Genomic DNA, 24,140 nt, shown 5'->3' on the forward strand with positions numbered 1-24,140 from the left:
CAGCTTGAAGACTGCTGCCTCCCCTCGGGCCAGTGTCTCCAGAGAGAGCAATAGGGAGGAAAATGTCCATCTGCTGGGGCTTGTTGCATCTGCCTCTGGAACTCCTGGCAACCGTTCATGCACCTGCAATTGGAGGAGAAGGGAGGGCAGGACGTAGCAGATGAACTCCCCCTCCTCCGGATAGCAACGAATGAATGATTCATGCGCTGCACACGGGCAGCCTCTGCGTTTGGCCAAGCAAGTGACGCTGGAAGCCCCTGCACCCGTTAAGCCACAAAGACGGAGCGCACACAGCAGCTTCTCCAGCTCTGGGTGGTGAGTGGGACGCAGTCTTCGGCGGCTGCTGGAGATAATGCCCAGCATGGCTGAGTTCAGGAAATAAAAACGAGGCCGCGGCGTCGCCAGGGATGCTTACACGGGGTGCGCTGTAGATCGGGAGGATTCATTTAGCCTCATGAAAGGGGGAACTGTGATGGAGAGAGGGCAACATCTCCGCTTTCTTTTATGATGTGTCTCTGCTTTCTTTTATGATGACAGAAAGGCCTGTGTGTTGGAAGGGTCGGAGGCAGACGGGGTTTCTCAGTCCCTCTCAAAATAGGGGAGGAGCCAGGTAGAAAAGCAAACGCACGGTCTATCCAGCTTTTATATTTAGCCCTTGTCATAGTGAGGGGGGGGGGTCGATGTTACTGCCTTGGAAAAGGAATTGTGTAAGAAGGTAAATTCTTCAGATCTAAGAAGGAGGAGAAAATATTCAAAACCATATGTAACGTCATTTTGCTGTAGAATAGTAATATTGTCTATGCTGGTTTTTGTTTTAAGGATAAAATTAAATTAGTTTCCCCAGCATTCTGTGTGTGGCAGTTAAATTCAGGCTGCAGATCCGTGCATGCTTTCTGATGCATAAGCATAGAATTTAGTGGGGTTTGCTTCCAAGTAAATATGGATGGGCTTTTCAGAGGTAAACAGGATGTTGGTGTGTGTTTAAATGAAATGACAATCAGCTGTGGTTCGATTGTCTGCTTAGTCTCTTCAGCCATTTGGAGAATCTTATCTGACATGCATAAATGGAACTGTTTCCCACAATATGACGGAGGGATGGAGAAATATGTACACATTGGTTACATATGCAGAATGTGTCAGAGCCAGTCTTTGAATGAAATAAGCTATCTAGCCATGTTTAAAATGAACTTGCTTTGTTTCCAAAACAAAGTTGACAGCCATGATCACTTTGCCCTTCACAAATTAAATCCATGGATAGCTAGCACTGTCCAGCATTACAGAATTCCATTAGGAAAGATGCAAAGCTTATGCATTTCAAAACCCAGTAAGAGACCTAACTTGAAATCATGGTAAACAGGTAGAAAGAGCCTGTGCAATTTGGTGGTGAGAGTGCAGTTTTGGAACTAAATTCCAGGTCTTGTCATCAAGCCATTTATTTCCCATCACAAAATTATTGTCACCATTATCTCCCGTTTCTGCATTGTCTTGGAATTCACATAGGGCCAGCCTGGGTTTTGAGGTTTGTGGGATTTGGTGGTATGCAATTCCATTGAGTATATTGGATCCTGTTATAGAAGGGAGAAGAGGAAGTACAGCTCTTAACCACTTATATATTTGAGGGGTAGGATTGCCAACTCCTGGTTGGAAAATTCCTGGAGATTTGCAGGGTAACGCCTGGGGAGGCTGGGGTTCGAAGGAGGAGAGAGACCTAGCAGTGTATAATACTGTACAGTTTACCTTTCAAAACAGCCATTTTCTCCAGGTGAACTGATCTCTGTTGCTTGGATATCAGTTGTAATCCCAGGAGGTTGCCAGCGACCACCTGGTGGCTAACAACCCTGTTTGAGGGAGGGAAAGGCCCAGAGTGTGCTCCAGGCTTTCTTCCCTCAAGACCCTTCATAAATTATTTTTAAGATGAACACACAAAACATTTTACATGTTTTTGCAAGTTGTTCACGCAGGTTCCTTAGGCAGCCTGGGAGTGTCTTGGATCCTTACCACCTATAGAAAAACATATTTTACAATTTTTATTAATGATTGAAAGGGTGTTCAGTTTTTCTAGGTCATTTGGAATCTTTGTAGAGTTTTGGACTGTTTATTTTACACTCAATAATTTTTATATTAAATAATTACTTGATAGAAATAACAATGTGTCTTAAAAGGTATACTAGTGGGGGCATGGATATTTATTTAATAAATTCATCTGTACTGTCTTTCTCCCCAATGGGAACCCAAAGTAGCTGACATAATTCTCCTTTCCTTCATTTTATCCTCATAACAACCTTGTTAGGCAGGTTAGGCTGAGAGGGCATGACTGGCCCAAGGTCACCCAATGAGCTTCCATGGCACAAGTAGGGATTCGAGGGCATTTAGCACATCTTTTGACTTGAGTTGCTACCTGAAGAACTTCAAAATAGGAAACACATTATAAGACAGCAAGAAAATGACAATAGGTGCATAAAGAAGCCATGGTAAAGTTTTCTCAGTGCATACAGACACACGATGAAACAGACATGTGCAGTCCTTACATTTGAACATCTGCATGGGAGATTTCCACTAGCAGAATGGGACTTTCTTCCTCCCCTCTTCACACCAGTCTGAAATGATCCCTGAATCTTTCCATGGGATTCATCTCCATGTGTACTAAAATCCTAGTTCTGATTTAAGACACTAGTCTATTATTTTTCCATAGATGGTTCCATTGAAAAGTAAAGAGATGTGATAGGTAATATTCTAATTAATTGATTTCTTTATTGTGTTGGCACAGGTTGTAAAACATACTGACAGTAACATGGCCACAACCTTGTTTGGCAGTGTGTTCCTTCTGCTGGCTTTTAGGCTAGCTTTGACTTTTGGTCACAATCCCAGGACACCAGACAGAGTTTCTGAAGCTGATATTCAAAGACTTCTCCATGGGGTTATGGAGCAACTGGGTATTGCCAGACCTCGAGTTGAATACCCTGCCCACCAAGCAATGAATCTGGTTGGTCCACAGAATATTGAAGGTGAATATCACTCTGAGTTGTTATTACAATTTTTGTAATAATTAGGCTTTGTAAGTTATTCTTTACAATTCTTCTGCTGAAAATTCAAATCACATGAAATGAACAATAAAAAGAAATTACGATTTCCTGCAAATTAGTATTAGATAGCTATTTTATAACATTTATCTAATCCAATTTGCAAGTGTTTCTGTTGATTATGGCTATAGTACTATGGATGCTTATTAGAAGGTAAGAAAGATTTATTTCACACAGTGTGGCAAGATGTACTTGTCAAATAGGACTTCCCAGACTCATGTGATATTTATTCCTAATGAGAGCATCTTGCCAGAATTTGGGAAGCCCCACTGAGCAAAATTAGAAATGATTCTAGTAAATTTCAATAGCCTTTCCAAAGTGGATTCTTAACAACATCTATCTCCTTTTCCGCACAAAATGTTTATGACAGATTATCATTTTTAGGCAACGCCAGGAGTCATTGATGTCATCAGGACCTTTTTTGTATCAGGAATTCCTTTGCATATTAGGCCACACACACCCAGTATAGCCAATCCTCCAAGAAAGAAAGAAAGAGTTATGGCTCTTGCTGGCATGTTATTCAGGGGATTTTTTTTAAAGAAACCACCTTTGATATCCCCTCCCCATGGGTGCATGTTTCTTTGCATGGTGTAGAAGCACATGGAACTCCATTACACAGTTTGACCACTATCTGACCTAGTACTGTCTGCCAGTGGCTATCAGGGGTCTGGAACTCTTTGGAGGAAGGCAGGAAACAAAAGTAACAAGTATTTTCAGTAACATCCATGTAATGTAGTTAATATCTTCATTTAAATTTTTTGTGTGATGCTTCATCAGGCTAAATTCAAAGGTGTTACAGCAAATCAGTCTGCACGCTTTGCAACCGATCAACTTTCAGTAAAATAAACAATTCTTTGGAAAAAAATAGGAAAAACCTTGTTCCAGAACTGAGCTGAATTCATAGTTAACGTTGAGACTCTGCAACATGCCTGACTCTGTTTGTGTGACTTTAGGCATTATGAATTATATCGGCAGGAACTTTGTTATTAAAATAAATCTCAAAAGGCGACCTTAATGAATGCTTTGCTGTTCCTTGCTTAGACATTAGGTGGCTGTTGAGTGCTGGATGGAAATTCTAGGAATCCACTTAAGAGTATTTATTCATTTCAGTCAGCAGATGGTGCAGTGCTAATTGAAAGCCAAATGCATCTTGTAAGAGTGTAATGGAATAACATCCAAGATGTTAGTGCTACAAATCAAAGTTCTATGTTAACCACAATTTATTTGCTTCTGGCTGGGTTTCCTTTGAAGATTTGCTGTAACTCCTTAAAAGAACAAAATGTATTATCGCATTATCTAAGGTCTGAATTGTTGCTTCACGTTGCTTTGCTTGGGTTGCATTCAGACATCACACTAAGCTGTAATTGAATTCCAGTTCACCGCAATAGACTTGTGTGTTTCCCTCACTTCTCTGCCCTTATGCAGGGCAAAAACAAACCCCAGTAAAAACAAACTCCGGTTGTCCATGGTACCTAAATGCAGGCACTTGTGCAAACTGGAGTTTGTTTTCTCCCATGCAAACTGGGATTCATCCCTCATTTAGAGGCTTGAAGTCAAGGGGGCAAACAAACTCCTGTGCCCTGGCTCTTGTATTCAGATTTTTTGGGCAACTGGGAGCTTGCTTTCAATTAATGTTCTGTTGCAGTGGGGGAGGAGTAAGGGGAGCATGCATGGCAAATGAGCCACATTTGTCCCTGTCACAGTGGATTAGAGTTTTATTGCAGCGTGGTATGATGTCTGCATCTTGATGTTGCTTGACCATCTACAGCAGGGTGGTGTGAAGCAGGGCTTTTTTTGAGCAGGAATGCACAGGAACGCAGCAGGGCCGGATCTGGGGGGAGCAGAGGGGGTGTTTTGCCTCCAGAGCTGCCAGAGGGTGGGGTGCCAAATTGAGCGCCCCCCCCACCAGGAAGGGGGGAGAAATATTGGCTTCTTTTACACCGCCACCGGCTGGCTGGAATCCCTTCCCTTGCCTCACCCACAGCTGTGCTGCTACAAGAATGCAATAATCGCTCCCTTCCGGCCGCTTTTCTTCTCCCCCCCCCCCTTGCCACCCAACCCCTTCCCATTGGCGTCTGGTCATACACACCTCCCTGACAGCGTAACCGGTTATGTGTGTTGGGGTGGTAGGGACAGAGGGAAAAATCTCATGGGAAAAATTGAGCGCCTCCCCCCCTTCAGAAGTGCTTTCATCTCGCCCCGCCCCCCCCCCCCCAGCAACATGGATCCATTTGTCTTTGTGTGAGATGGGCTTCCCCTCTGAGGATTTGAACTCATTTGCCAACCATACTGGCAGCCATACAGTTGCAGCTTTTGCTGTCCAATCTGAATCTGTATATATGGCCAGGGGGCAATCTGAGGGTTCAAATTCAAGGATGGCACGGAGGGCTGCTGCCTCTGCTGCCTGGCTAGAATGTGGACGTGCTATGCCTTTTAGAACATAAGAATCATGTACTCTGATTGTTGAATAGCCTGTCTTGGGGAACCATTTACATGGAAAGAGGAGCCATCACAGAACCAGCACAAAAAGCCTTGCTGCTGTGCTTCTGCTAGAGACTCTCCCCATGTAACTGGCCACTGAGTGTGATTCATCTGAGGGAGGGGGCATTCATGCTGTTCCCCTGAAGCTATGAGGCCATAAGAGGCAGGAGATTCAGTTTGTTCTTTCTTGTAGTCAGCTCCTCTGCCTACCAGTTTTAGTGTCCATTTAGCAATCCTTGCATTGGAGACCTGACCATCTTGCACTTTCCCTGAAAGGATGTATTTGAGAGGTGTGTGTGTAGTTTGAACTATAACTTTTGCACTTCCTATAATGAATTCCCAGTGTGTGAGGCTCCAAACTAGGGCTAGGCAATTCTTCTCACAGGGGCTGAATCTGGCTTCTACAGGGGTGAGGTTCCTAGAGGCATAGGCAATAACCCTTAGAGAGCCTGCTTGCTGCTGCAAGAGAGTGGCCTCTATGCCTTCGTCTGAAGTGGCTAGCTGTATGTAGAAAGGCTTAGTCATGTCTGGGTGTGCAAGCGCTGGGGCTTGAATCCACCTACGTTTGAGCCCTTCCAAAAAAAACCCCAGCCTCTGCTCTGCATGAAAAAGCCCTTTGCCAGCAGTTTGGCAATTGCAGTTCATTCCTGCAGCTCATGAAAGTAAAGCAGGTGAGAAAAAAATCCAGGCTGACCATTTGCTGCTACTGAAACAGAGAATAAAAAGAAGAGTCGCTTTCTCTATTCCACCTCTGGGATTCTTTCGTAAACAAGACCCGCTCGCTGTCTCCAAGACCCTCACCCCCTGTCCCTCCACCCTTTTCAGACTTAGAGCCAACAAGCCCAAAGGGAAGATCATGGACATGCTGGTAGGAGAGTCTCAAAGAAGTCAGTGATTGACTTGCTTTGGAGTAAGTTTTTAGGGGAAAAGGGAAAAGTCGGATCTACACGGATCTTCATGAATTCATATGATTTGTACCGTGAAATGAAATCAAACAACCATCATGCTGTAGATCCTGTCTTAGACTATAGTCAGCACCAGAAATATCATGCCTCCACGAATCTGTGGCACCACAACAGTGGAAAAGCATGTTTCCAAACCATGGATCCTCATGATTTTTGCTTCGGATCCCCCCAAGCTCACCATCAGTTCTTATATCACGTCCATGGGCAGCGTTTGCACCCCAGAAATCGTAGATCCACGGCTTTGTGGCAGCACCATGGACCAAAAACTTGATTTTGAACCATGGATTCTCATGGATCCTCATGATTTTTGCTTTGGCCCACCCCAAGCTCACCATCCAATCACATATCATGTCCATGGGCAGAGTCTGCACCATAGAAATCATGGATCCACGGCTTCGTGGCAGCACCATGGACCAAAATCTTAATTTTGAATCACAGATCCTCATGGATCCTCATGATCTTTGCTTTTGATCCCCCCAAGCTCACTATCCAGTCACATATCCTGTCCAAGGGCAGAGTTTGCACCACCACCAGGTCCATTAATAATAAGCCCTCCATCCTTCGGGAATTCCTGCTTGAACAGGACATGGACCTGGCATGCGTGACCGAGACCTGGGTGCGCGATGAGGAGACCGTAGCTCTCTCCCAGATGGCCCCCCAGGATACTCGGTCTTTCACCAGTCACGGACTAGCGGACGGGGGGGAGGGGTGGCACTATTCATACGAGAGGCTTACTCCTTCCGGGCTCTCCCGGCCCCGGAGATCAAGGGCATTGAATGTGCCAGTCTGGTGTGGGACGTTGGGGAGGGGTTGGCGATCTGGCTGGTGTACCAACTGCCTAATGCACCAGCTAGCACCTTACCATCCCTGATGGAGGCTGCAACAGGCTGGGCATTGGAGCACCCAAGACTTTTGATCCTGGGTGACTTCAATGTTCATGCCGATGACGCGACCTCCAATCAGGCGATGGACCTGGTGTCATCCATGGCAACACTAGGACTCTCCCAAATTGTCACAATGCCCACTCACCAGATGGGGCACATGTTAGACTTGGTCTTCGCGGCAGGGGTTTCAGTGAACGATATTACTGCTAAAGATAGATAGATAAATTTATTGTCATTGTTCTCAACAAAAAGAGAGCAACGAAATGAGGTGCTCTTCCACAAACATACCAACACATCAAACACACATATTCATAAACCATTTAAAATACATCTAAAACTATTTAAACCATTTAAACCATTTAAATACATCTAAAACAGATAATCCTTCATAACCCTGCATTTAACCTAACCACAGCACTTGGATAGAAACTGTCCTTAAATCTGTTTGTCCTAGCCTTCAACACTCTATATCGTCTACCTGACGGTAAGATCTCAAATAGCAAATGGCCCAGATGTGAAGGGTCCCTTAGGATCATTTGTATCATCCCATATTATACAGATCCACCAATGAGGGGAGAGAACATCCACAAATCTTTTGTGCTCTTCTCGTCACTCTTTGGAGCACCCTTCTCTCTGCTTCTGTGCAGCTCCCAAACCACACGCAGAGGCAATAAGATAAAATGCTCTCAATGGAACTACGATAAAAGGCAACCAGCAGACCCCCTGACAGTTGCAGTGATCTCAAGAGTCTCAAATAGTATAGTCGTTGCTGGGCCTTTTTCTCCAGAGCTAAAGTATTTGCCCCCCATGTTAGATCCTGTTTCATGGTAATTCCCAGAAACTTCCATTCTGTCACCTGTTCTACCATAACACCATCAATAAACAACGGCTGGATGTCCAAACTACTCTTCCTGTAATCCACTATAATTTCCTTCGTCTTATTTATATTAAAAATAAGATTATTTACTTTACACCAAAGGGACAGCTGTTGAACTTCCCTCCTATACGCAGACTCATCATCCTCAGAGATGAGCCCTACCAACGTTGTATCATCTGCATACTTAATGATTTTGTTACTCAGACTGCTAGAAATACAATCAGACGTGTAAATAGTGAAAAGAAGTGGACTTAGGACACATCCCTGAGGGGTGCCAGTATTTAAGATCTTCACGGAGGAAATATATCCGTCCATTTTAACCCTTTGTGAACGACCTGACAAAAAATTCAAAATCCACAAAAGCAGTGCCATGGTCGGATCACTATGCCCTCAAGGCTCGTGTGGATGTCCCATCCCAAGCCTGTTTAGGCGGCGAGCGTATTTTAGCTCGCCCGTGGAGCCTGATGGACCCGTAACGGTTCCTGACAGCCCTACGGGATCCCTGGCCTCCTGGCGATTCTTTAGATGACCTGGTGGAGTCCTGGAATGATAGGCTCTCCAGGGCCATTGATGAGATCGCACCTCTGCACCCTCGTTTAAAGCCGACACCTTGGTACAACCAAGAGTTGCAGCAATTAAAACAGGGACTCAGACGACTAAAGAGGCAATGGCGGTGTACTCGAGACGAAGCAACTAGAACATCTTATAGAGAGTTTATGAAGTCCTATGAGATGGCAGTCAAAGCCGCAAAGAAAACATACTTTGTGGCTAAGATTGCGTCTGCAATTTCGTGCCCGGCACAATTGTTCAATACAATTTGGACCCTTACAATGCTGCCACAAGGCAGACCAAATTCTAACAAATTGGCGATTGGCTGTGATGCTTTTGCGAATTTTTTTGCAGATAAGATTGCGTCGCTCTGCCGCAACTTCCCTGCCATATTAGAGACAGTTTGCGAACCCGAGGCTCCGTGCCTGTCTTCAGATCGTGTTCTGGATGGCTTTGGTGCTCTCAGCCTGGAGGAAGTTGACAGGATCCTCTTATCTGCACGCCCAACAACTTGCAATCTGGACCCGTGCCCCTCCTGGCTTATTAAAACCTGCCAGAGGGAGCTTAGATATCCTGTACGGGATATCATAAATAGATCCTTAGTGAAAGGGCATTTTCCAACACCGCTTAAAGAGCCCGCCCCCTCTTGAAAAAAACGTTAGACCCGGCCGAATTGGCACATTATCGGCCGGTCTCGAATGTGCCCTTTTTGGGCAAACTTATCGAGAGGGCAGTGGTGTTGCAGCTACAGAGTTTCCTGGAGGATGCTTCCGTTCTTGATCCCCATCAGTCTGGCTTTAGCCCGAGACATGGGATGGAGACAGTGTTGCTTGCCCTGGTGAATGACCTTCAACGGCTTCTGGATTGAGGCGGCTCGGCGGTACTGATGCTGTTAGACCTATCGGCAGCGTTCCATACGGTCGACCATAGGTTGCTGACTTGCCGCCTTGCCGACGTGGGGATTCAGGGGCTGGCCTTACAATGGCTTTCCTCTTTCCTTGATGGTCGAGGACAAAGGGTGGCAATTGGGGGTGAACTGTCCCGGAGACACACGCTTGATTGCGGAGTGCCTCAAGGGGCGGTGCTTTCCCCGATATTGTTTAACATCTACATTTGCCCCCTTGCCTAGATTGCCCAAAAGTATGGGTTGGGTTGTCATCAGTACGCTGATGACACCCAGCTCTATCTACTTATGGACCGATGGCCTGCCTGTGCCCCAGAAAATTTGGACCGGGCATTGCAGGCCATGGCTAGGTGGCTCAGGCTGAGTAGATTAAAGCTGAATCCAGTGAAGACAGAGGTCCTTTGCTTGGATCGTCGTGGCCCGGGAGGCGAAATCCCCCTGCCAGTTTTTGACGGTGCACCACTGACAGCGACGCACAAGGTCAAGAGTCTGGGGGTACTATTGGTGCCTTCCCTAACAATGGAGGCTCAGATAGCAGCCACTGCCAAGTCCGCATTTTTTCATCTTAGGCGGGTGAGGCAGCTGGCCCCTTTCCTGGAGCACAACGATCTAGCAACGGTGATTCATGCCACGGTCACCTCAAGGTTGGACTACTGTAATGCCCTCTACATGGGGCTGCCCCTGTGCCGAACCCGGAAGTTGCAGTTAGTGCAGAATGGGCTCCGAAGATGGGAGCACATTCGGCCGGGGCTCCGGGGTCTGCACTGGCTGCCAATAATATACCGAGTCTGGTACAAGGTGCTGGTTATTACCTTTAAAGCCCTATATGGCCTTGGACATGCCTACCTTAGGGACCGTCTCTCCCCACATGTTCCCCAGAGAGTACTGAGATCGAGCTCTCAAAATCTGCTAGTAATTCCCGAGCCAAAGGAGGCCCGTCGGAAATCCACCAGGAACAGGGCCTTTTCGGTAACGGCTCCTTGCTGGTGGAACCAGCTGCCGGAAGAGGTGAGGGCTCTGCGGGACCTTGGGCAGTTCCGCAGGGCCTGTAAGACAGCCCTCTTCCTGCTGGCCTATAACTAACTGACATTGGAAACTTTATGGAAGGTTGTAGTGTAGCACTTTGGCAAATAGTTTGTTCTATATGTTTTACTATGTTATTGTTTTAAATTGTTGCAAACTGATGTATTTTAAAACCAAACTTTATGTTAGATTTTATATGTTGTAAGCCGCCCTGAGCCGCTTTGGTGGGAAGGGCGGGATATAAACTGAAATAAACTGAAACAGAAATCGTGGATCCACGGCTTCATGGCAGCACCATGGACCAAAAACTTGGTTTTGAACCATGGATCCTCATGGACCCTCATGATTTTTGCTTTGGCCCACCCCAAGTTAACCATCCAATCACATATCATGCCCATGGGCAGAGGTTGCACCACAGAAATCATATATCCACGGCTTTATGGCAGCACCATGAACCAAAAACTTGGTTTTGAAGCATGGATCCTCATGATTTTTGCTTTGGATCCCCCCAAGCTCACTATCCAATCACATATCATCTCCATGGGCAGAGTTTTCACCCCAGAAACCGTGGATCCATGATTTCTGTGGTGCAAACAATGCCCATGGACATGATATAAGAATTGGTGGTGAGCTTCGGGGAATCCAAAGCAAAAAGTGTATATGCTAAAAGATGTGACTGAATTTTCCATTTCAGGAATATAAGCCATATCGATAATAATTTGGGAACTAATTGCATCTGTGTTGCCTCTGAAATTTAAAAACAATCTTTTTTCAAATGTAACAGCTTCTGTTTGGGAAAGAGCTTACAATTAAGCTATTGAGGGCCCATTTTGAAACTAAAATAATTTTTAAAAATTAAATGCATTCTGTCTCACACACTCTGAGAAATCGGGTTCTGAGAACACTAAAGGCTTATTTAAGGATTCATCCCACTAGTATTACTTTTTTTCCCCTGTTGTTTTGTCCAACCAAATTTCAAATGATATTTGTTTAGCTTCCTTTGGTGAATGAGTTCACTAGTCTATAAAAGCTTACTGTAAATACCAGTTTGTGAAGGGCTGTTTTTATCGACAGAGGGAACCCACACCACCCACTATGGTTTTTGGTGAACCAGGTTTGTTTTAAGCTATAAACTTTCCCCTCAGTTACCAGGTGTTCTAAAGGTAGCAAGTGTATAGGCTTTTGGTTTGCTGCTGTGAGGTAAGTTCTGCGGTGTACAAATAGAATATGGAGGTCGCTGAGGTAAGAATTGTATGTAACTGGCAAAGAAGATTTATTTTTCTATAAATTGGTTTCAAGGAACAGGTCTCCAGGTGAACAAAGAAACCTGTCTAAGACACATAAATTTAAACTAGTTATGGCTTCAGAGAGTAGTTTGAATATCCTTTAATCAGTGTGTGGGGGGGAGTTTTGTGGAAAAAGCCCAGCAGGAGCTCATTTATATATTAAGCCACATCACCTGGCCTGGGAGTACGTGGCTGCTGCATGGAGGGTTCAGTCAGCTGGAGCCCTGGCCTGCCCAAGCAGAGCGCTGCTCCTGTGGGCTCCAGCAGGAAAAAAGCCCTGCCTTTAATACTGTCAAGCATAAACAGGCTTTGATTGACCAGCCACTATGTCGGGTCCTTTCTCACACACAGTATTCCACCAGCCTCCCCTTTCCCAAGAGTCAGACTAAATTGTACAAGGTCTGCCCATTGCCAGAGAAAGGCCTAACAATCAGGTACTCTATTCTTTCTCAGAGGTAGAGCTAAACCACTCTGCCACATTATCAGGAAGAACTACCTGGAGCCAGCATGCAAGGAAAGGCAAGAGGCATGGTACCCTTGTTCTTTATACAACAGGTCCTTCCAAAGGACAGCAAAAAAAAGACAGTTCTATAGGGACTCACAAACCAACAGTAGAGGTTTCTCAACCCACCTGAGGGTTCCAGGTTGAAGGCTATTGTTGTAGAGGATGGTTTGATGGCGACATGGTTCTGGAATAACCTGTTTGAGGAGCACTACCAGTCATCAGTATAACTGAACTTGTGTCTCTACACTAGTTATGTCATGACTCATTGTTCAGCCATAGACATCAGTATAAACATTACACACAAATACCATACATGTCAAGTGGCATTCATATAACTTGAAAAAGTGTGGAATGTGATAAAGGTTGCCACTCAGCTTCCAGATTGGGGAAGGAGGGGAAGAATAGGAAAGCAGTCTTCTAGGAAAGCACTATGATCCCCAGCTCCCAGTAAAAATAGACCCTACCAGAGAATCTACACAGGCTGCCAAAAAGGTACTAGAGCTGAGAGCTGTGATAACAATTACTGAACACTGCTTGGTGATAAGTGAGCTGAGGCCAGCATGATAATAGTTGTCTGCATAGTTGATTGTCCTCTTCTTCGCTACACCATTCCTTCTTTTGTATTCTTTCCTGTCTGTTGTTATCAATGTAATCAGGAAGACAGTCTCCTGTTAACTGTCCTGGCTTTACAGTGCACCATGTTTATAATGTGTTATTTTGATTCTGGAACTGCACTGTCAAGGAAGCCTTAATGTCAAAAGTACAATACCAGAATTAATGCCATGTTTGGATTACTGTCTGCAATATACCGGTCAGTACTTTGTTTCTGCCACTCCAGTCTTTTACAAGGTAAACGGTGCATGAAGGGTTATAAGGAATACGATTTGCAAACACTATAAAATCACTCAAAAAGTAAAAAAATAAGGCATTAAAATCAGGGGTTTATTGACTCTGTCTGTTGGGAGAATTGAAGTGGGTGGGGGAATAAACTGAAGGAAACAATAATGTGTATTAGTATAAAAGATTGCTTTGTATTTAGTCCAGGGAAATTTTGGCAGGCAATTGAAATTTTAACTATATACATACAGTAAATAACTATATATGGAGACTGTGAGGTGCCTTTCTTTTTCTTAGTGTTCAGAATTCTGATGCAAAGAGGTCTGTACAATGTAGAGGAACTGACTTGTTGCTGGCTGATGGACTCTCTTTTTCAAACGAAGAGGAAAATATAGATAGCCATAGCCAAATGCTTCAGGGAGAGAACAATTAATTACTGGGGGGTTTTTTGGGGGGAAGGGTGTTGTAAAACAGCAAACATTTGGTAGACTTGTGTTTATATTCATATAGAGATAATGTGGTTGGAATCGGCTCCATGAGGAGGGGGAGGAATCAGAACACCCTGCTTCAGCGGGGAGGGCGGGATATAAATATGAAAAATAAATAAATAAACACCAAGCAATATTTTTTTCACCATATCTATAGATGTGGCATGTAGGACATAACTGCTCTGTGTGTTTGTATCAGGATTGTACCTTGTAGTTGTTGTCAACAAATCTTTGATTTTGTGATTTCATGAAGGTGCTGAGATATTTTTATGTCAAAGAACCCAAGCCTCCCTCACAGAACTGGCATTTTCTGGTTTTCTTGGTAAGAGAGAATATCTATTAACAATTCCTGCTGAAAAGAGAACTGGTTCTGGTAGGTCCAGATCCTTCGTTAGTTAGCAGAACACATGAAGCTTTAACAAAGCAGCTGCTTGTATTGTGTCTGAACAGACCATGTGGTTGCAGAGTTACACAGAACCACTGTTTCTAGTTGAAACTAAATATCTACTTTATTATAGTGCTGATTAAGAGAACGAAAGAGATCCTAAGCTATCTATCTGACAGATGGGGATGGATTAAGGTTGTCAGGTCTTACCTGACTCCTGGTAGAGGGGGAGGGAGCGCGGGGAGCACGACATACCTAGAAATGACATCATTGTGCCAGGCATATCACACCGGAATGCTCTAGCTATTTGGGTAATAACTTTATTTACCCAAATTGCTAGAGTGTCCCCCACGCAACATACCTGGCGCAATGACATCACTTCCAGGTGACGGCATCATGCTGGGCATATCAAGTGTGATGGAGCTCTTTGGGGGCAGGGATCCCCCACCAGCCAGCTCCAAGCAGGTGGGTTGGAGGCCTCAAAACTGGGGAAAACACAACCCCCAGCAGGAGGCTGGGAACCCTAGGATGGATGTAGAGAAAAGCATCCTGTATTTCCATCTTGTGTAGGTGGAAGGAAGAAGAGAAGAGATAGAGGAAGGAAGTTGCTTTTCCCTAGGAGTGTTCATCTGCATCTCAAAGGGAGACTGTGACAATAGAGAGTAAACATGAAGCAGCTTAATGTGTGCCTGCCTATTCTGTGGTCACTTGCTTCTGGAAGTCTGAGAAACAGAGGCATCACATCAGGAACTTCCAACAATTCCAACCATTTAGGGCCCATTACAGCCTCTAAAGAGACCATCTACTGCAGCAGGACAAACTGAGAGCTGGGGTGAGAACTTTTGCCAGCTTGACACACACACACACACACACACACACACACGATCCTCAGTGGTGCTGCAAAGGAAGGAGGAGCAGCTAAAACTGCTTTAAAAATTGGGAATGGCAAGCAAAGAGGTCCCATCTTCTCCATGACTAGTGAAAGGCAAAAAAGAGGGAAATTTGGAGTGCAATCCTAAAACCCATTTTGTGGAATTTGGCTTATTCCCAGGAAAGTATTCTTAGAAGTGCAGCTTTAATGCTTTGTTCTAGTTCTGTTGTTCCAAAAATAAACCGACCTTGGATTGCAGAGTTTTTCTCTTGTTACAATACAGTATATATGATTTTGTCTCTGTTAGGTGGTGCACATGAAGGTCTGCAGCACTTGGGCCCATATGGAAATATTCCAAATATTGTTGCTGAGTTAACTGGTGACAACATACCTAAAGATTTCAGTGAAGATCAGGGATATCCAGATCCTCCAAATCCTTGCCCAGCTGGAAAAAACAGTAAGTTGCAAGATTTGCAGTACAATAAAAAAAGTTACCCTTTTAAAAGTCCATTGTCTTTAAGTATTTTATTTTGTGTATTAAAGGCAGAAGGTTTGCATGCCTTTGCATTAAAAATAAATTTAAATTCTACACAAGGATAACCTAAGTCAGAATATTTTGCACAATTCATTCACTTTCCAAGATCCAGTTTTTAAGTGTCTTTTACTTTTTGCAGAAAGAGAGATAAGTTATAGATACCGGAGACAGAGTTGCCAACTCTGGGTTGGGAAATTCCTGAGTATTTAAGCTGTAATTCCAGGGGATCCCTAGGTCCCACCTGGAGGTTGGCATCCCTATGCAGCAAGAAGAGTGTCCATGTTTTCAGTGTATTTATTTGTCTGAGCTAGTTTGCTTGTGCTACATCCCACAGTGTTTTCCAGAGTCTCCCAGCGTTCAGTAGCAGCTTTTCAGATGCTACAAGAGGCTGCAGAAGACAGGTGAAGCCAGGCTAGAAAGATCTGTTTCATGAACAGAGTTCTTTTTGTGGAGGGCTTCTGGAGCCATCTCTTAGATTCCATATCCTTTCCTTGTCCAATTCATAGCTTAAATGTTTCACAAGGTTTGGAATTAGTACCTAGAACCCCTTTCTGAGACAAAAATGAGAAACTATAGCATGAAAAGATGTAATTTGGTTTTAATTAGATTTTTTTCTTCAATAGAAGTTACCATGTGCCTTTGAAAAAGTGACAATGCAATTATTCCATCATGTACCTAGGCTCAGCCAAGAATCAAGGTTGCCAGTTCTGGGTTGGGAAATACTCGTAGGACATGACATTACTGACAGTTTCTGTGAAAATTTCCCATGTGATATATAAGTCACAAGCACAAGCTCCTTGTGATATGCATAGCTGTAGAGTAATGTTGTGTAGTTCCTTCCCCTAGAAACAGCATCTGCATTTTCTTTTCAACAATTCAATATTTAAAAATCTGAATATAGACTTAGATCAGTCATATTTTTCTCTCCTATTTGTTTACTCCAATAGACTCTGTTAGTGATTGAAACCAAGATTGAAATCATGACTCCAGTGGAATTATTTTATTAAAGAGGAGGCTTCTGGCCTCTTTTCTTTGTCCTTGATTTTAAAACACAGCAAAAAATGGTGGTAGTTCAGCTAAGATGATGCATCCGGATATGAAAATTGAGAGCATTCTCAGAAACTGCTGCTGTGTAAAGCTGCCCTCTTTCATGGATACATTCTCAATGAAGATCGTATCTTACTAGTTTCTGAGCACAGTGGATTCAGAGATTTAAATATAAACTTCAGTCTGTGCCTAAGTAGATACTATAAAAATATATTACATGTTAAACTTATTAGAGAATTTCCTCAGTGAAGTTTGTGGACTGGCTTACTGAAAGACAAGCGTTTCTTAGTTGTTATTTGTTATTTGCACAGCAAGATGTTCTGGCTGGATTCAGGCATTTTGTCACCTACAGCATTCACCAGTTGGGCCCTTACTGCCATGCTGCAGCCTCACCAATTTCCTAAAACATAATTACAAAGAGTGGTACACCAAGGCTTACTTTCTTTTCTAGAACAGGGCACCAGACTTTTCCATTTTAGGCTGCCTTGCAGGGTTGCTAGATTTGAATGTTCAAAAGCCTTCAGCCAGCCAGCAGTTCCCAAACCAAATAATATGGTGTTGCAATATCAATGAAATGATCAGTTTTTTTGAGCAACAAGCTAGTGAGAAGAAACTTCTCACAAAACTTTTATTTGATTTTTTTTTAAAAAATTAACTTCTCACAAAACTTTTGATTTTTTTTTTTAACTTGGGTATTTCCAAGCAGGGTTTGGGGGGAAATCTTGTTATGGTATATTAGAGCATTCAGTAGTTATGTCTTTGCAACAAAATAAGGATTGTGAATCCACATTTTATATGGCAAGAAACTACAAAATAGTGGTATTAGAGATGCTATACAACTAATAAGTGTGTATGAGTACAAATATGAACTCTAGGTAGATTCATGAAATTTGTTCCAGTGGCTCATTAACCTGTGACTCTACTGGAAGACATTTATTTAACTTATTTTAAGAAATTATTGAAATGGTTAAAAAGTATCCAAAGTAGATTATTGCCAAGAAAAAATGTTATTCTATTCTCTCATCCTTGATGATAAAATTCATTGCATGTGTTCTTGATGAGAAGTTCTTTGTTATTTATTACAAGTTGTAATGGAACTCAGACTTCTCCCAATGTTTTTGCAGTTGATGATGGATGTCTTGAAAACACACCTGACACAGCACAATTCAGCAAAGAATACCAGCTTCACCAACACCTGTTTGATCCAGAACATGACTATCCCAACATGGGCAAATGGGTATGTAACTCACTTTGCTCTGTAGATTTTCAAGTAATCCTTGTGTCAGCCAAATGTGATATTGCCAAACTATCAAGGAAGGGTTTCTATGTCAGTAAACTTTAACAGACTCTTCTTCCTAGAAGTCTTTGATTCTGAAAGAAGTGCACAAACTTCTGGGGGCTGATTTGCTGAAACCATTCTGCCAAGCATATTATAGATTTGGGCACAGATAACAATGCTGTTAAAGCCTCTGATTCACTCTAACAAAACTGTTGTCTTAGGAAAGCAACAGTGATAGCTTGTGAAAAAGTTTTCTACTTCAAAGATTTGAGATCAGCTCATCACTGCCTGGTAGCTATTCATGTTTGAAAAACGATAGATACATTTGCTTGGCAGTTCTTATTCTTGCTGCAGTCATAAGATAATAGCTCAATTACAACTGATCCAATTTAGATTTATAATCTTAATTTATATAAAACATATTATGCTTCCTCTTCAGAGACCTGTTTAAGGCAGCTCAAACAAATTAAAATATATTTTTTAAAAACCCTGCTATTTCTATGTGCTTTCATTTGGGGATCTCCAGTGTGGTGCCCATGGGCTCTTGGACAGGGCCAAGTGGAGCTTTCAGCTAGCAGAGTTTCTGATTGGCCATTGGAGATCTCAGTAACTGTGTATGTTTCTTAAAAGTTGCTTTACCACTACAGCACAAGGATCTTTATCATATGACTGGAGATAAGTTCTGTGTATGCAAGAAAATCTTTTAAAATGATATGTTCATTTAAACAGAACTTCTGCCTGAAATGTTGAAAAGTTAATATTAGAGGGATGCATATGATTAGCTCCACCTCTTGTGGCAGTCATTATGTGATTGTGCCCACCACCCAGTGTCAGAATTTCAAAGATGCTGCAAGCTGAAAATAGTTAGGAATTGCCTTACTATTTTACTAGGTGCCATTGGCATTGACTGCAAGCTGGATGTTCCTCCTATGCTGGGCTATCTCCTAATGAGCCTGTCTTCTCTGGCAGTCTTGGTGGAGGAGAACCTGAAAGACGGTTAAATTTAGGCCTTCATTCTTCATGGCGAATAGGATGGCTTTCTTAAGGGATGGATGATTGTCTAACTCTTAACAGGTGTGCTCAGAACAGATTCTATGTCTGAATCAAAGCATTCAGGGACTAGAGGATCCTTGACTGAGTTTGGAGTTTCTGTAGTATGCTGGTCTTCATCAGAGGACTCTGTTCCCAAACCGGGGAAGGGTTAAAATGGCATGAAATGAATTGGCATGAAATAAAATGGCATGAAAACTCAGAAGTACAAGTATCACGAACTTCACATCAGTTCAGCTATAACAATGTTTTAAAGTCCTGATTAATACAATTAAATCTATTAAATTTTAATTCAGCAAATTGTTTATTTAGCATTTATTTATGCTACAATAAATATGTTAGTCTTTGAGGTGCCATAGAACTCCTTTTTGTTTAGAAATGACAGTAATTTTAACAATGACTTAATTCATCCACGGAGTTATAATCCCTTTCAGTGACTAATACTATATATTTAATATTAAAGAAATCTAACAAAGTTTATTATATACCAAGAAACCATAGTTTATTTTGCATAAACTCATGCTGTTCTTTTATGAATTAATGTTGTGCTTATTATGAATTAATGTGTGTGTGTACTTTGCATGGCAATAAAATACCTTGTACCAACCTGCTTATGGGAACTAAAGATGCTCATTATCTCACCAAAAGCCTATGTTCTCCATTTGCAGAATTTGTGGAATTTGCTGTAATTTCAGATTTACCATCATTGAATGAATAAAATAATATCATATTTCATAACCTTATCTGCACCCTGCTGCCTAGTATATTTAAACATTAGTTATGCTCTTACATATTTTCAGACAAAACAAAATATGATATTTACTGAATGGATTTTTTTCCAAGTTGCAGCTTTTAAGCTTTTACAGAAGAGCAGCTTTTAGAAATAAAATCTAGAACTTTTTCTTTTAATGAAGATTATTGGGTAAAACAGCATGTTAAGAGAAACTGTAAGTAATGTTCTTCTTCCCAGAGGAAAACATCTATCCTTTATTTTTTAGTGTTAAATTGAAGCTTTCCCATGTGTAAACGTGAACAGATTGCTGTAGCCAAGAATGTCTATCCTTGGGTAGATTTTATCTTCCTTCCCATGTTTCTCAGTTCAGCTAAAATAGATATGACAACAGATATTTCATGTGCACTTGAGATTTAAATTAATATGAAAAGTACCAAACAGACTGTTGTTGGTATAGATTGTTTTAGCTTTCTAAAACATTCATTCCATTCAAATCAAGTTTTCCATTAGAAGCAAATGCTGTTAATTTCTCTCTTGCATTACCTCTTGGTAGTACAGATACCCAATTCTTAACAATTTCCTTGCAAAGCATTCAACTTCATACAATATACCGTAGGTCTTCTTAAAATATCTCATCTATTTTCTTAACTCTATTTAAAGTGGGGGGTGGGTGGGTTCCATAGAATAATTGCAATTGAAATAAAATCTGTTAAGCATGTGTCTGGTGTTCCAGGCCTTATTTGAGCTCACTGTGTCTACAAAATATAGCCGTACGTAGAAACATTCACAAAGCTGTAGTCACAGTGCTCTTACTCTCTCTCTCTCTCTCATATTTTTGTACAGCTCTTCTGTCTGCCAAAGCAATTTTTGGCTGTTTTTAAAAGGTTCACTCTATTAAAAAAGTTATAGACTGAACTGTTTTATTTCAAAAAATGAAGCTTTATTATGGTGTTATTTGAATGAGGGAAGGGAAGCACTGAAAGGACTGCAAACAGAATTTCTTTGCATTGACTGTGTTTAGCAGCTTGAATGAAATATGGAAATCAGCAGTGGAACTGATAAGAAATATTGGAACTAAGTACACAAAGAATTAAAATCCATCTTAAGAAAGTTTTTCTTCACACTGGTTTTAATGTATATGCCTTATATACAGTCAGACCCTTTGTATATCTGTCACACTGATGTATCCTCTAGTGAGACTTTCCAAGGTGTCAGGTTTAGATCTTTGCTATCCTTGATACCTGAGATCTTATTAGCCAGAGATGGAACTTAGGATATTATGCAAGCAAAGCATGTGCTCTACCACTGAGCTTTTTCCAGTCTGACTTTTCTCTTGCTAAAATAGTTGAGATTAAAAGCATTGTGCAATTTAAAATCATCATGTATTCCTGTTCTTATAATGGTTGATGACACTAGGAATCCCAGAAGAATAGCAAAATATTTTATTAATAGCTGCAGTAATTCAAATGTTTTCTTGTGGTTTATCTTTCCAACAACATGACATTCTCTTCTAAACTTCTTTCCAGAATTTTCATATGCTAATATTTAGATGGCACAGTTTTACTTGAATAGAGAAGTTAGAAAATTTGATCCATACTTATGGTTTTTGTCTTTCTTTCAGAATAAGAATTTACTATTTGAGAAAATGAAGGGTGGACCAAAAAGAAAGAAAAGGGTAATTTTCATAACACAACTTGTTTTCATTTCAGTGTCTTAGTGCAGGATCAGTCAATAATGCAAAGTAAAATCAGATTGTTGAAATTACTCTGACTAGTACATCTGTATTAAAACCTGGAGTTACACTTTGCTTCATGAGAATGTTTGTGATAAGCAGTGCACTTTTTGACAAAGTTTCTTCATTCTATTTCCCAGTGTTCAGATAATTGAGGCACATTTTTTAAAAATTACTTTTGAAGGTGAAGGCATATTTCACTCTTATTCCCCAAAATATTTGCTTTTAGAGTCTAGAAGAACTGAGATATTTTGTGAATTTCACTACTTGGGACATGGCCCCCCTTTGAGGGCAGGTATTTTTTCTGCCTCTGTGCATGAGATATGATTATATTATCTAATTACACCCAATGCAAATACATGGCAGAATTGCCTGCCCCAACAGAAGCTAAACTGAAGGAAGCAGGATTAGATCAGTAAATCATGCAGAGCTACAGCAGGCAACTTCCTTTGTCTGAGAGTACGTTAATTTTTAAGATTTTTTTTTTTTTGCTTCACACTAATTCACAATACACTAATATGGGATTTACTCGGGGGGGGGGGTGGTAGAAAAAGCCCAGCAGGAACTCATTTGCATATTAGACCACACCCCCTGACACCAAGCCAGCCAGAACTGTGTTCCTGTGCATTCCTGCTAAAAAAAGCCTGGATTGACTATTCTAAATTCTATTAATCTGTCCAACAAGAAATGTATAGTAGCATCCAAAGATTGCATTATCCAGAATTTTACACACTTTTGTTTCCTTTTGCCACAAGCATTAGCTTTGGTTGCTACAGTAATTTCTCATTCCTATAAAACTTTGTTTCAGGTAACACCTATCAACTTTGTCTACTAAATAAATGGGAAATGGCAGTTTAGAATCAAAATTGGCTATTCTGCTGGCAGATGAGCAGAAGCCAATTTTTTGTGATTCTTACTACAGCCCCTCCCACTGTTCCTAAGGTACCTTAACCCTTCCCTCCCAACAGAATTTTGGGAAACTTAGTGGACCATGGTACACAGGAATATCTTGCTCAACCAGCTTTGTTTAGCTGGTGGCAGTTTTGATCCAGTCTGATCTGTCAAGGAATTCAAGAGGTTATTTTTACAGACACATTTGGTGATGTTGTATATTGGGAACTGTGTTTTTTGTATTGTGTTCTACTCTGTTTAGGTGGTGGTGGATTTTATATCTTGAACTACAGGAAAGCAGGATATAATTTTTGGTTATAAAATGAATAAATATTAAAATAAATGATGGACTTGCTAAATTTTAAAGATGTTTAAGTAGTAGGTTATTTTTGTTAGTCTTCATTTCCCTGACTGTTCTTCCTCCTTCCTAATCTCTTTAAAATATTATTTTTTTCAGAGTGTGAATCCGTACCTTCAAGGACAGCGACTGGACAATGTTGTAGCAAAAAAATCTGTTCCACACTTTTCAGATGAAGACAAAGAGACTGAGTAAACACTATAGAGGCTCCATGTCGTTCTTATATATAGTCACTGCTTTAAATCCTTATATAGCTGCTGCATGTTTATTAGTTATATAATTGCCACTGAAGAGCAGCTGCATTTATAACTTTTGTTCTTCTGAATAAATAGAAACCCAGTTCTGCTTTCTGTTAAGTCATGGCAATAATTCCTTGTTATTGTTTTTGCTTTAGACTCAGAACAAGCTTTAAGAATTAATCATTTTAATATACAATGTGAGTTTAATGGCTTTAAGAAGAAGCATGGAAAGAGGAACATGATTTTAACATTTTCCAATTCTTGTGCTTATTCAAATGATGTAATGTTTGACATTTGCGAACAATAGTTTCTCATCAGGTTTTATTCACAGGTAATAGCCCAACTCACAATAAATGCTGAAATTCTTGCAGTTTATTTTAATAAACACTGAAAGCAATCTTCAGTATTTGCATGGAGAGGTAAGTGTGTTCCAGAATATTTATGAGAAAACAGCTTGCATACGTTACTATAAGTGAAATTTTAAAGTAGGAAGCTGTGAATGGAGTCTACAGAGTGAAGCATTGGTTACTGCTTTTATCTGCTTTCAGAACTGATACCTTATTCAAAAACGTTGTTGGAGATAACAAGTATTAAAGCATTAAGAAAAGTATTAAAAACATCCTCTTTGTATTTTCATGTGATATTTTACAACAATAGAACATTAACAATGGTATTGTAAGCAGAGGTTCACCTTTCTAAATCCTTTGAAGTCAATGGCACTGTTAAAAACAGAAAAAGAAAGAAAGAAAGAAAGAAAGAAAGAAAGAAAGAAAGAAAGAAAGAAAGAAAGAAAGAAAGAAAGAAAGAAAGAAAGAAAGAAAGAAAGAAAGAAAGAAAGAAAGAAAGAAAGAAAGAAAGAAAGAAAGAAAGAAAACCACTCCACTCCAGAACTAATTTTGGAAGGGGTGTTGAAAGACCTGAGTCAGATTGAGGTGACAAGAGAGGAGGTCCTACAACTGATAGACAAATTAAAAACTAATAAGTCACCAGGTCCGGATGGTATACATCCAAGAGTTCTGAAAGAACTCAAAGTTGAACTTGTGGATCTCCTGACAAAAATATGTAATCTTTCATTGAAATTTGCCTCCGTTCCTGAGGACTGGAAGGTAGCAAATGTCACCCCCATCTTTAAAAAGGGTTC

The 24,140-nt window shown here is 41.3% G+C and overlaps 2 protein-coding genes across 3 annotated transcripts in view; both read left to right on the forward strand.

Annotated features, from left to right (window-relative positions):
• Positions 1-24,140, forward strand: part of ARHGAP11A (Rho GTPase activating protein 11A) — a gene marked incomplete at its 5' end in the record, with an annotated part of 145,670 nt that overhangs the window by 43,023 nt on the left and 78,507 nt on the right.
• On the forward strand, positions 175-23,616 carry SCG5 (secretogranin V). 2 transcript variants are annotated; one of them, XM_060261294.1, is made up of 6 exons: positions 175-315; positions 2,768-3,005; positions 15,443-15,592; positions 17,842-17,954; positions 21,401-21,454; positions 22,860-23,616. In XM_060261294.1, the coding sequence occupies exons 2-6, from the start codon at positions 2,792-2,794 to the stop codon at positions 22,953-22,955; spliced, it is 627 nt and encodes a 208-aa protein (XP_060117277.1). In that variant the 5' UTR covers positions 175-315; positions 2,768-2,791; the 3' UTR covers positions 22,956-23,616. The 2 variants fall into 2 exon arrangements, with proteins under 2 accessions (XP_060117277.1, XP_060117278.1); XM_060261295.1 differs by lacking the exon at positions 175-315 and adding an exon at positions 346-420.

The sequence above is a fragment of the Heteronotia binoei genome, chromosome 21 (assembly GCF_032191835.1).
Source record: "Heteronotia binoei isolate CCM8104 ecotype False Entrance Well chromosome 21, APGP_CSIRO_Hbin_v1, whole genome shotgun sequence".
NCBI classification, from domain to species: Eukaryota; Metazoa; Chordata; class Lepidosauria; order Squamata; family Gekkonidae; genus Heteronotia; species Heteronotia binoei.

What these genes read in the sequence shown, in the direction of transcription:
- SCG5 (XM_060261294.1), top strand. Translation starts at nt 2,792, where the DNA reads ATGGCCACAACCTTGTTTGGCAGTGTGTTCCTTCTGCTGGCTTTTAGG. An exon ending in TGGTCCACAGAATATTGAAG is followed by an intron (nt 3,006 to 15,442) that starts GTGAATATCACT and finishes TGTCTCTGTTAG; the next exon opens with GTGGTGCACATGAAGGTCTG. An exon ending in TTGCCCAGCTGGAAAAAACA is followed by an intron (nt 15,593 to 17,841) that starts GTAAGTTGCAAG and finishes ATGTTTTTGCAG; the next exon opens with TTGATGATGGATGTCTTGAA.